General features: G+C 36.8%; 1 protein-coding gene across 1 annotated transcript in view; it reads left to right on the forward strand.

Moving 5' to 3' along the window:
* Positions 1–1,216: 1,216 nt before the first annotated feature.
* Positions 1,217–14,433, forward strand: part of fryb (furry homolog b (Drosophila)) — a 99,760-nt gene continuing 86,543 nt past the window's right edge. Inside the window, 1 exon segment of the mRNA XM_056467294.1 lies at positions 1,217–1,570. Coding sequence (XP_056323269.1) covers positions 1,378–1,570 — 193 coding nt within the window. The 5' untranslated portion in view covers positions 1,217–1,377.

Here is a 14,433-nt window from a genome sequence, read left to right on the forward strand (position 1 = left end):
ACATCTTTATCATGTAAACAAACCCTTACACAGCACTCAAGTCATGACTTTTTAATAAGCTGTTCATATAGTCAGTGTGTTTTACATTATTTCCTGAATAAAACTATTTTCTAATTGGCTGAGTAGCCTCCAAGCAAACAATTCTGTGTTTAATAGACGTCTAATAGACATCCAAATGTGGACAGCTTGGCTAAAACAAGGCTAAACTTGGGCTGTCAGTGAAAATAATAGACATCTAGGGATAGCCCAAAACTAGACCAGTCGTCAAATAGACAGATTAGACAGACTTTATATGTGTAGTCATTCATTTCTGTTTCTTTGATGACTAGTCTAGTTTTGGGCTATTCTTAGATGTCTATTAGATTTTCACTGACAGCCCAAATTTAGCCTTGGTTTAGCTAAGACGACAATGTTTAGACGTCTATTAGACATCTTTTGAAAACAAAAAATGCTTGCTGGGCTTTAGTTTTGCAGGCCTGAGATGGCCCTTGGGAAGAGACTCTGACCCTCTTTGGATCTGCATCAAAATGTTGTTTATCGAAGAAAAGGGCTGTTCTGTGTTCTCTCGAAGGAGCGGTCAGTCTCGCTGTTTCTCTTTCCCTCATTTTTAGCATCACTTTCTGCCAGAGCCACTTGTAGAATAAGGTAGTTGTTCCATGTTGGCCTTCAAAAAGGTTACTCCAAAAAAACAAGCAACGCCTGCAGGAGGGTGAACAGTGTGGCTGTTTGTTAACTTAATGTTGTTAAAAGGTGGTCCAAATAAACACCCTCGCCCAAGGCCTCCACTCTGGCCTATTTCTTGCGACTTTATAAAAATCCAATTTACTGCAGACAAGGTAATGTATTCTGCTGCTGATTTTTGTAAAAGACATGTTTGTTTTGTGAGCACATAGCATTTGGGAGTCAATCCCAGGGGACACAGCACCTTGGCAACTGTTTCAAAACACCTTGGACACAAAACAAGTTAATACAAACCAGAGACAGGGCATTTGATGGGTTGCTTTCTCTCCCACCAAATGACAGCGTATCTAAAACACTCAACCTGAATCACATTAAAATAAACACACTCTTTACTTTGCCCCGTCTCTCCTCCTCTACTTCCAAAATCTCCACCCTCGACTCGCAAAAGAGGCGTGTCCTTCTTGAGTAATCCAACACCTGCCCCATTCAGACGTGCTGCTGTAACTGGCTAAACAGCCTGGACCTGTGAGAGCAGACAGAGAGCTTCAGCACTCACACATCTCTGATTTACCTCACAACTGAAAGCTCATGTATGGAAAGAGGATGAAAAACACCAGCAAGAGACTTCTCTGAGCTTCTCTGGAGATCTGAGTTCATGCTGATCTGTACCAGGTGAAAGCGGTCTTTCTGTTGGATATGTCCGTGGAGGATGTCGGTAGTGCTGGAGTTGTGGTGGACAGTAAACTGGATCCTTGTGAAACTCAGAGCCGGGATGGCATTGTTTTGGTTCAGATGGCTAGTCTCTCCATGCATATGTTCACTCCGGCTGACTTTAAAGGGAAGTTCAGGAAGATCCAGCCGAGAAAAAGACCCACCATCATCAAAGAAGGTACTACTCTGTTTTCATTCTTTGATAGTAAGACAGACCGCTGTCTTGATCTGTTATGACATGCCAGTCATGAATCATAATGTGCGATTTTATTACACTTGTCTTTAAAGTCCTGCCAAGGTGTAAACTCCCATCTTTACCTCACACGCAGGACGTCAGACTCATGTTTCTGGTATTTTTCAAACCCCGCAATTTGTGACAGTGATATAGCTGACACAACTCTATGATGTCATGCCGTGACAGTGTTTTAAGACATTCTGGTAGCCTTCAGCATTGAGCGGTTGGGGATTTTCGATGAAACTTGTGGCTGATAGTGGTGGTTTCATAACTATTCATTTTCTTTTTATGTCGCTATGGTTTTAAGAAGCTATAAAATGTTACCTCCACACTGAAATGTTCATTTAGGAGTATGGTTGGTAGTTAGAGTGCCTGAAAAATGAGTTGACAGAACCAGTGTCACACAGTTCGAGATGTTAAGAGACTTGAATCCAGCGTGCCTACGTGAGCGATGCTGGAATAGGGGGAAGGGTGGATGTGGATGATGACGGATAGCATCAGCACCAGGAAAGAGATCATTTTGGGTTTTAATTAGACCTTAGTTAAACCAGCAGCTCAATTCATCCGGAACCACAGCTGGGTTGGTCCGCATTCAAAGCCAGCGTAAATACCGTACAAGACTGCAAAGAAATACAAGTGTTTGTTTAGGTTAATGTGACTTTGTTCACACTGCTGGGGAAATGTTACATGCATATTTTTCATAATTTATACCTACTGATTTTTTACTTTTTTACTTTACTTTACTTTACTGATTATACCTACTGAGTCTAGGTTGTGTTTTTTCTGTGTGAAACTGCAGTTGATTTTGTTAGCACTTTTACACAGATTTTTAGGTACACACAATATAAAATGGTGACATAGAGTTTCATTAAAACATTTGATTTTTTTAGAGCATTTTTTAAAAACAGCTATTTTGCTCGCCTACATATTTCTTTGGCTAAAAATACAATAATAACACAGTAACGTTTAAAACAAATTGAATTTAAAATAACTGTTTTCTGTTATGTGTAAAAATGTAATAGATTCCCTTTTCTGGATAGCTGAATTTTCAGCATCCTTACTCCATCCTTCAGTGTCATCAGTCTAGTATGTTTATTTGTTATAATTCTAAAGGGAGTTTTGCAGCTTAATATTATTGCGTTAAGATGTTTAGTTTAATTCATTAGTCAGTTTAAAGCATTCTTGTTGAATAATTTAAGGAAACTATATTTACTTTTACTGACCTTAAATTTTACATATTTAATTTGAATTTAATTTGATTTGAATATTGAATTTAACATATTATTTTTTTAATCATAACTTTTGTTTTGAGTGGTTTCCCCAACATCACAACATCATTAGTCATCCATCCATGCTTGCTTTAGTACAGTAGTTCAACTTTTGAGTGTTTAGTTACCACTATTTTTTTGCAGACAAACTTGTAGGGCCCTTAACATGAGTTTTGTAAAGGAATCAGAATAAATAAAACAAAAAACAATGAACTAATAAAAACTGTGAACAAGTCATAAATTCAAGTGTATATATTTTATGTAATATTCATAATCTAAGATTCATTTGAAAATGTCATTAATAGAAGGTTTCACTCCATCACTTAAAGGGATAGTTCACCCAAAAATGAAAATTCCCTGTTAATTTATTCACCCACGGATTATCCGAGATGTACTGTAGGTGCTCTTTTTTCTTCAGCAGAACATTAGAGATTTTTAGCTGAGTCTGTAATTCTTGGTGGTTCAAATAAACGCAGTGAATGGTGATAGTTTGTTTAGATCAAAAATAAACACATACAAAATAATAGCCTTGGCTCCTGATGACACACAGAGGTTTTGTGAAGCGATATGATCGGTCCGTGTAAGAAGTTAAACATTATTTACAATAATATTAGCTTTAACCCACCGCTTGGTCAAACACATCTCTGCGAGTGTGCGAGTGTAGTCCGGTCGCTTTTGATGATGAAAGAGAATATTTATGAACAAACTGTGTCGTCTGACCTCTTGTCCAAGTGCGCTCTCACTCTGGGGTCACCAGAGCGGAATGAACCGCCAACTTATCCAGCATACGCTTTACGCAGCGGATGCCCTTCCAGCCACAACCCATCACTGGGAAACACCCATACACTCTCATTCACACACATACATTATGGACACTTTAGCCTACACAATTCAACTGTACCGCATGTCTTTGGACTGTGGGGGAAACCGAAGCACCCGGAGGACACCCACGCGAACGCAGAGACAACATGTAAACTCCACACAGAAATGCCAACTGACCCAGCTGAGGCTCGAACCAGCGACCTTCTTGCTGTGAGGCGATAGCACTACCTACTGCGCCACCGCGTCACCTAAAGCTAATATTGTAAATAATGTTCAATTTCTCACATATTTCATAAAGTTTTTAGTCATATGGCTCTCTGATAATCGATTTAGTTTCTCATGATCACAATTTTGACCAAAATATATATTTTTTTATTATGTAAACTAACAATCATTAAAAAAAACATTTTAAAGGAATGTTTTTTTCTGCTCCAACTACAAAAACAGATTCGAGTTCAAGTCTCAACAAGGTTTTAGAAGAATGTAGAAATCATTGCCATCCCAGTAGTCTAAAATGGCGGTCATGGGGAGAATACAAAACAACAACAAAAAAACACTGCGAGAGAAGATAGATGCTTTGGATAGGGACACTTTTGGAGGGAAAATGAATAGTCATTTGGAAGACAATTTAGTTGTCTCAGAGGTTTGATTTGTGGTGTGAAGTGTGGTAATGATGTCTTGTGTTTTGTCTGCAGCTGCATTCTCTTTTCCTTTCCTATTCCAAAGCTAAAAACGGGAAGTATATTACAAGTTTTTGCTGAGTGTGCGCATGTGAAACTGATGATTGCTTTTTCAGAATTGAACTAAACAGGTGTGTCAGATGCCTGTAAGACTATGAACCTCACATAAACCTCGCTGATGGCTGGCTGTCACAGAAGAAACCAGCCGAACACAATGAACAAGTTTCAGTCAGATTTCAAGCATATTCGTTAGTGAACATGAATTTCAATTCCTCACCCTCATGTTGTTCTAAATCCCATATAATATTTGAGGGGGTCTCTTTAATTTTAACATGTTGATTCATCATTGACTTGTATTGCAAACTACCAGTATGCATTTTGGAAGCCATTGGCATATGTTTCCCAGTCAGATTTAAAGAATAGCCACATGTTCCTCACCCTCATGTTGTTCTAAACCCCAAAATTAGTTCACGTGTAACATTTAAGGAGGTCTCTTTAATTTTGGCATCTTGACCCATCATTGACTTCCATTGGAAACTGCCTAATTGGATCATGCATTTCGGAAGGCATTGGCATTTGTTTACCAGTTAGATTTCAAGAATAGCCACATATAAATTAGAGAACGTGACTTTCAATTCCTCACCCTCATGTTGTTCTAAACCCATAAATTAGTTCACGTGTAACATTTAAGGAGGTCTCTTTAATTTTGGCATCTTGACCCATCATTGACTTCCATTGGAAACTGCTCAATTGGATCATGCATGTTGGAAGCCATTGACATTTGTTTGCCAGTTACATTTCAAGAATAGCCACAAATGCATTAGTGAACGTGAGTTTCGATTTCTCACCCTCGTGTTGTTCTAAAGCCAAAATTGAGTTCACGTGCAACATTCGAGGGGGTCTCTTTAATTTTAGTATCTTGACCCATCATTGACTTCCATTGGAAACTGCCCAATTGGATCATGCATGTTGGAAGCCATTGACAAATGCCAGTTAGATTTCAAGAATAGCCACATATGCATTAGTGAACGTGAGTTTCGATTTCTCACCCTCATGTTGTTCTAAAGCCAAAAATGAGTTCACGTGCAACATTTGAGGGGGTCTCTTTAATTTTAGTATCTTGACCCATCGTTGACTTCCATTGGAAGCTGCCCAATTGGATCATGCATTTTGGAAGCCATTGACATTTGTTTGCGAGTCAGACTTCAAGAATAGCCACATATGCAATAATATATGTGAATTTCAATACCTTACCCTCATGTTGCTATAAAACTCAAAAATTTGTTAACGTGTAACATATGAGTGGGTCTCTTTAATTTTAGCATCTTGACCCATCATTGACTTCCATTGGAAACTGCCCAGTTGGATCATGCATTTTGGAAGCCATTGACGTTTGTTTGCCAGCACTGACTCCGGACTAGTATCGCGTTAACAGGATTCCAGTCGCTGGGTAGTTATGAGTCAGTGATCCATGTGCCAGAGTCTAACAGCTGGCAGAGGCCGCCTGACGCTCCAAATGCTAGGAATTCTGTGGCTTTCTTGTAAAGATTATCCAAGCATGACTGCTGTGGAGCTCTCGTAGAGGAGGATCAAATCCTGAGCAGTTTGCTGGGAATGCCATCAGCGAATGACATGAGTAATGCGGCAAATCAAACTCCTGACTCAGCATTTAATTCCTCTTCATTAATAACACAAACCATTTAATGGAGCTGTGTTGCTTTTAGATTGTACCTGCATTTATGGTTATGCATTGGTGTTCAATGGCACACAATATTTGTCATGCTTTTCACATTTAAATATCAATTCATTCATTCATTCATTCATTTTTCTTCGGCTCAGTCCCTTATTTCTCAGGGGTCCCCACAGCTGAAGGAACCACCAACTATTCTTAAATATGTTTTACGCAACGGATGCCCTTCCAGCTGATGCCCTTCCAGCTGCAACCCAGTTCTGGGAAACACACATACACTCTCACATTCACACACATACTTATAAACTATGGCCAATTTTGTTTACCTAATTCACTTATACCATATGGTTTTTTTGAACTGTGGGGGAAACCGGAGCACCCATAGGAAACCCATGCAAATTCCACACAGAAATGCCATCTGGCCCAGCCGAGACTCGTGCTAACCACTGAGCCACCATGCCGCCCATTTCATGAACATCAATGTGGGAAACACATATGAAATTGCAGAATCATGGGATAAAAATGGAATTTAGAGTATTATGTGTGCGGGGGCATGGAATTAGACGAAATTTGGATTGTAAATAAGGAGTTAATTTGGGATAGTGGCTATTGAATTGCTAAAAGACTGCTATTTAAATATCAATTCGAATTTTCTGTGAGATTGAGAAGCACAGTTTCTGTTTAACTTAAAATTATAACAGAAATACGTTATCACTGTACTGTACTTTTCACTTTAATAATCATAACATTTAGAATAGAGTTTAAGCATTATTTGTAAGACATATATGTTTTATTCATGTTTTAATTGAATCAGTAAAGTACTTCAGTTTTATTTGAATTAACTTTTAAAGACATTAAATAGCTTTATTGATTATTTCAGCACCACCATGTTTGATATATTTGTACTAAATCATAAAAACAGAAACTAAGTTTTAAGAATAACAGAGACAATAAAAACATTTAAAATGTTAGTAAAATTGCCAAACTGTTATAAAAGCATGAATTATAGCACTGATTAAAGCATTTTATTGCTACAATTTAATTAAAGCATTCAAAAGAAGTGCATAAAACTGAAATGGAAATTTAATTAAAATCTAATTTAAAGTTTTAAATGTGCATGATTAAAGTGCATGATTAAAGGTCCCTTGAAGTGCTTGGAAATAAGCCTTTTTATTCGATGTTTGACATAAGGTGCATCCCAAATCGCATGCTTGGGCACTATTCTACGTCATGTTGTAGTATAAATAGTGTAAGTAGTGCATTCCCACTGAAAACTCTAAAAATAGTAAGTGCACTTTAATTACCCAGTTGATGCACTCATTCAACAGGTAAAATTAAGTGTGCAATGATGGACACTTCACGCACTCAACGACCGCTGCTTTGCTCACGTAAAGAGCAAAGAGCTTTCGAAGCGCACATGGTGAATGCGATGGTGAATGCAGTTATACTCATGACCGGTATTATTTGGTACTTTGGTCATTTATTTCACTAATTTGGCAACCGTCAAACATCATCTGGGAAATGGTTTGAATTTCCGCTTAGTAAAGAAAACATTAGTGCTCCGTTTGGGACGACACTACATGTTCTATGCTATAAGTGTGTAAGTGCATAAGAACATAGTGCATAAGAGCATAGTGTGTCATTTGGGACGCAGCTGTAATCTCAACCGAAACACGAAGAGAGGGTGGGACATAGTGTAGCTCCTCCCCTCTTTTAAAAACAGCCAAAAGCGTTTTGTTTTATCCCCGCTCTGCCAGTGAGAGCGATTGAGTTCATGCGCATCAAATAAAAGCAAAAGAGAAGTGTCTTGAAGGGGGCGGGGCATGTCAGATAGTAGAGAGCATTTGATAGGTTTTGATTTGATGAGAAACTGAAGTATGAGGTGAAGTGAAAAAAACTGTTGATCCATTAAGGCAGAAGTGACAAAGTACAAGCTTTACATGCTTATATCAGTTTTATATCTTCTAAACATGAATTTTGTAACTGTTTTGGAGCACACTAGCTTATAGACATCTAAAAAAGTGACAATACTGATACTAACCTCTAAAAAACTTGACTTTGATTTCATGGGACCTTTATTTATTGATTATGCTATTCGTTTTATAACTTTTATAATGTATTTTCTGATTGTTTATTTTCATTGTTAAGCAACAAAGGTCTTTTTGTAATAAGAAGAGCTATGAACACAACAACATGTCCACTCTTATGTTTATCCAGTAGTTAATTCTCTTGGTGCGAACAGGCATTAAGCTGTACTTGTAAGTGATTTCCTTGAAGCAGCTCGGCAGATGAAAGCATGAGAGCATTTGTGTGTGGTGGAAGTGGTGGGTGTGACCCCAGCTGCTGTGGAGATGTGCCCAGGGCAGCTGGGAGAGCTCAGTGTCAGCAGGGAGGACTTCACAGTAGCACTAAAACCCTCAAGAGACCCAGACACTCCCCTTTTCAAGCCACTATAAACAGCACGTTTATGACTTTTTTTTTTGGCTAGTACACTTTAACAAATGCTGGATTTCACACAATGTCTATATGTTGTCCCAAAACAATTTGATTAAGTTGTCTTAAGTTTTTGTACATTTAAGTGGATTGAACATAAAATAATTAAGTTGTCCCCAAAAAATCCCTCAAAATTGTGTTGATTCAGCTCATTTTAACCTGTAATATAAAATAAAGATAAACAATTAATAGACTAACACTTATTCAATTACAGCGCATTGTATAATAAAATAGAATTCCTATTAACAAAAGAAAGCGTCCCAAAGAGAGGTCTGTTTTGGTGTAACGTAAATAGCGATTTTATTTACTTTTTTATTTCGTTTTATAAATGTCAACACTGGTGATTGTTTTTTAGCCATTCGAGAATCAATCAAGCTTTGAAGAAGTGGAGGATTTTCAGTTCATAATATTGTAGTGCTATTACTGTAAACTTAGTAAATAAATAATTTTAACTAAGGTATGTCTTTAAAAACTGAACGAGTACTGTTGACGATACTAACTAACTTTTCCATTTGAATAAACATAAACAAAGACATTGATCACACACTTACCAAATCCGTAGAGACAGGACAATCAACACAAATTGGAGCCGTGTCTGTTTTTAAAAGAAGACGATTGGCAAATTCGGATTTCACCATTTCCAGATTCGATTAGCTCTCGGATAAAAACTGTTCCCTACAAACGTAATTTTGTCGCATGTTAGCAGACCACTGTAATCCACACATGTGGGTCCACACGTGAGCTAAGCTCTCATCGTAGGAAAATGGAAACAAAACCTTCGTTGCGGCACATTTATAAACGCCACACTGACGACGCATGTCTCTGAACAATTCTTCTTTTACTACTTGTTTGAATTACATGTTGAAACACAACGTGGCATCTCTCTGAACACCGTAACAGGTAAAAAGAGTTTTCGAAGCTATATCATACATATTAATGAAGTTGCATCTCGTTCACAAAAGAGTGCGCTGATTGGTTTGAACCAAGTCTTTCTCATGAATTAATGAACAAATGTGCTGAATACTCAAAGACGTCACTCTGTACCGGCTGGTACAGACAGCCTATCTTCACACTGGAATTTACACTATGATCTCATGGCCGTGACATTGCTTCAAAATTTATTTTCAAACTGGAAGAATGAATTTTCTCGAAACATGCAAAAACAACCAACATCTCTGTCAACATCTCAAAAAATGTGTTTTGATGTTTCGTGACCCTTTAAATAAAAATTCTGACATCAGTTATTCAGATTTTCACTTGTTCCACAAAGACCCGCTGTTTTTTTAACCACTATGGATGTCAGTAGCCATGTTTCCATCCAAAGATGCAAATTAAATTTATGTGCAAAACTGGAATATACCATAAACATTTGCGAATAAAGCAGCGTTTCCATCCATCGAGTCTAAGAGAACGAAATAATAACTTCCTGATAAACTGGCACCAAATATCAAAATAATAATGGAGGTTGCTGCATTAGGAGAAGGCCTATTTCATATAAAATAACTTATTTGCATCTTAGAACATGTAGACAAAACACAATGTGCGCAGTCATGTCATCTTGCTTTTGGAGGTGGTAGACTTGGAATTCTTGGAAGATTTTTTGACGTTTTTTTTAGATACACATGCTGGAATTTATTCAGTAAATTAATTTCCATTGTAGTTTATGCACATTTTGTCTTATTGGATAAAAAGTTGTGTGCATATTTATTTAAGTGTATTTTCAAAATTTATGCGCATCTTGGTGTTTCCATCCAGGTTTTTTTTTATGCGATATTCCAAAATGCTCATAAAAATAGGTGGATGGAAACACAGCTTGTGTCCAACATTCTTCAAAATATCTTCTGTTGTGCTGAACAGAAAAATATGGACTCATTAAGGTTTGGGACCACTTGAGGATGAGTAAATAATGAGTAAACTTTGATCTTCCTCATTTGTATTACCAATGAGTTGCGTAAGGGCGCGCGGTGCCGCAGTGGGTAGCGATGTCGCCTCACAGCAAGAAGGTCGCTGGTTCGAGCCTCGGTCGTGTCAGTTGGCATTTCTGTAAGGAGTTTGCATGTTCTCCTCGTGTTTGCTTCTCAGTTTCCCCCACAAGTCCAAAGACATGCGCTATAGGTGAACTGGGTGAGCTAAATTGTCCATAGTGTAAGTATGTGAATGAGAGTGTATCGGTTTCCCAATACTGGGTTGCAACTTGAAAGGCATCCACTGCATAAATGTCATGACATATGTCATATGACAGAAATCATCATTATGTGACAGATCTCTCAGAAATAAAGATCAGTTCAGATTTATTGAGATCAGACAGAATATGACTGATCTTCCTTAAAATCCTTTCGCTAAGAGCTGTATACGCTGCACAAATGACATGCTCTGTCAGTCAAGTTGTCACATAACTTCATTCAGAGCTAAAATGCATCGGTTAGTGTGAATTTACTGGTTGTTTGGTAAGGAAAGCATTTTTATTAGCTAATAGTTTTTGTCTTTAAATGTTTTTGTCTTGACATAGGCAGGACAAGAGAAAACAAACACAAAACACAAACTAGAACAAGAATTTCTGGAAACTTGAAGAGAATAGAGAACGTGTTTGGTAACTCGCCAACCGCTGTTAACAAAAATTAAATCCAACGGCTTTCGCATGGAGACTATTTACTTTTTTCCCTTCCACAATGCTTAAGTTCTGTCTTGCGTGAGTGAACATCTGAGAGATTAGCATCACATTCTTTTACTGATGTATATCAGCCATTATCGCAACACACTGCTTTGTTTGTTCCTTTCTTAGAGTTTGGTAAATAAATAGGATGCTTTTGTTGAATGCTACCACATGCACTCCTGTTTAAACGATTTAGGGTCGCTATTCTTTTATTGAGGTGAATTATGCTTAAATAGGGATGAGTTAAACACTTTTGGTCTTTGTTTAGCTAATAATCCCCATTTATGTGTCAGTTTAATAATACAAAGAAATTTTTATTATGATAATTTTAATTATGATATGATGATATTAATTATTTTGTGACACTGATTGGAGTAATGGTTGCTAGAAAATATTACTTTACCATAACATGAATAATTTCTGTTTGAAAAACATTAAGATAGAAAACCATGTATTTTACACACAACTGACACTGTAACTATGCTCAACTTTATTATTATTTTGTGCGTGATTGATTCTGTGCGTGTAAATGTAATTTCCTTTTTGTATTGGGGCAGGGATGGGAACAATATTTAATTCTGTTCTCCTGTACATTCATCCTTCTTTTTTACAAGATGAATGAACAGATTAAAAACAAAATAGAAAACCATTCATTTAAAGGTGCAGTAGGTCATTGTCTTCAGAAACATTTTTTTGTTGTGCTGGTTAAGTCTTTTCACATTCCACTAGTATTGATTACAGTAAATGATCTAAATGTATTTATATGTATTTTAATAATCTGGGTAAGGCATAAGACTACAAAAGTTCATCCGATTAAATATTGTCGGGCCGATAATTCTCATAATTCTGATAAGTAACCCAAACTGCCTGCACTTCTGTTCACGCAGACAGATCCGTTATTGGATGGCAGTGGAGGGACTGTGTTTTCAAAGCTATTATGCTAACGGTTAGCATTTTGGCAGATCACCTACTGCACTTTTTAAACATTTTCTGAAACTGATAGTATGCCAGTTGATCACATCCAAATCATATTTGTTTTATTTTTGGGTGAAATTTGAATTTCCACTACCAAGGCAAAGCCTCAGGGATTGAGAGAGCCTGAATTAGCTTTCTCAGTTCTACCAGAAAGAGCAGGGAGATAAATGTGATATTGAATTACATTTATTTGATGAGTATTGTTTGACAAAAAGTATCATTTAACAAAACATAGGGTTTCTTTGGCGGAGGCTTTCTCCATCTGTAGCTTGAATTGAAAGTTTGTAAATCAACCTGGTGGTGGTGGGGAGGATGGTGGGTGAATGTCCACATCAGTATCTGCAACCAAATGAATAAAATGAATAGAAAGCTTATATATTTCTTGTTTCTTGTGGCTATTGGTTAGAACTGATTGTCATGAGTGACGTGATCAGTAGGTCTTCCTGGTAGAATGCTAAAAGCTACATATCCAAATAACTTTTTAAATAAAAAAATGCTGCCTTGGAAGCATAAAAGTTATAATTTTTCAAGAAAAAGCTCAATTAAAAAGTATATTTGATTGTTTTTTTTAAAGAAAAAGTACATATCCCTTATAAATTCTTTGTTCTTTATGTTTATACTGTAATTAAAGCTCTTAGTATACACTGAGACCATATCTTAGCAATCTCTAGCCATACATTTTCCGTTTCTACACAGATGATGAAAGTTCAGACCAGCCCTACAGGTTCAGATGATTCAGAGCTCATCTCCTCCTACTTTTCTTTGTTTCTTTTTTTCCTTTTTTAACATGAAAAGCAAAAGGATATCATGTGGACGGAGATTAATATTATTATTTTTAATGTTTGTTAAAGGGCCATTACCTAATGATCACATCACTATCACGAGAATGGAAAAAACAAAACATGATGTCATGACATGAACTTGAAGCTTCCTCATTGATCAGATTGCATGTGCATGTGTAGAAATTTACTCACTTTCTTTTTCTCTCTCTCTTTGTGTGTGTAAGCGTGTCCATGTGTCTTGTATGATCTTCCAATGTTAGTCTGCAGTGCTGAGTGACAGCCAGCAGATGGTGTAAAGATGTAATGTCATTCCCACACACTCATTTGTCATCATCTCAGACAGAATGAATGGAAAAGGAGCACATGATCTGTTAGTGACTCCGTTGCTTTTTGCATCCGCCACTATATATAAAAGGTAATTGCGTTTAGGCCTGTCACAATAATCAATATATTGACTTATCGCGTAACACATAGACATGACCTCAATCATTTTTGATGATGCAATACATATCGCCCACACATAAAAAACAATTCTAGCAACATTTTAGCTGATTGTGCAACATCTCTATCTCTACTGGAGGTGTCAGTGTCAGAATGGTTAAAAAAAAACACTAGTATTTACTATAAATTACTATAGTATATTTTCATGTGGGTGCCTGACAACTGAAAACAGATCTGGTAGCAGATATTGCAGCCTCTGTTAACTTTATACCTTGCACTTTTGTGTTAACGTTTATTGTTTATTTATTTAAGATGTGCATATTCACATTTCACGATTCCAATGCGTGATTATTAATTTGTTAAAATGACTACAATTAAATTAAATACTCTTAGGAATAAAACATTATGTGATCTTTGGAAGAGTGTACTTCCATTGTGAGGATATTATATGGTCATTCAAGTATATAATATAATATTGTTTATCGCAATATATTTTGGTGCAATATATCGTACAACAAAAAATAGATATTGTGACATGCCTAATTGTGTATGTAATATCAAAGTACTCAAAAGTCACAGGCAATTCTATTTTTTATTTTAAAAAATGTTGAATTATTTGTGCTCAACACTACCATATTTCTATATACAGTATTATATAATGTATATTTCTCATGTGTATGTCATTCCACCAATAGGAAACCACAACCATTCAATCTAGAGCAGTGTTTCCCAACCCTGTTCCTGGAGGCACACCAACAGTACATATTTTGTATGTCTCCCTTGTCTGACCCATTCGTGTCAGGTTTTGGGGTCTTTTCTAATGTTCTGCTGTGTTGATTCAGGTGTGTTTGATTAGGGAGAGGTTGAAAATGTGTACTGTTGGTGTGCCTTCGGGAACAGGGTTGGGAAACACCGATCTAGAGGTTGCATTTGTGCATTTTTATTACAATATATTACAAGTGCAATATATTACAAGCATTGTGTCAGTGTCAGCGAATCATC

Source organism: Danio aesculapii, chromosome 10 (genome assembly GCF_903798145.1).
Source record: "Danio aesculapii chromosome 10, fDanAes4.1, whole genome shotgun sequence".
In the NCBI taxonomy this organism is placed as follows: domain Eukaryota; kingdom Metazoa; phylum Chordata; class Actinopteri; order Cypriniformes; family Danionidae; genus Danio; species Danio aesculapii.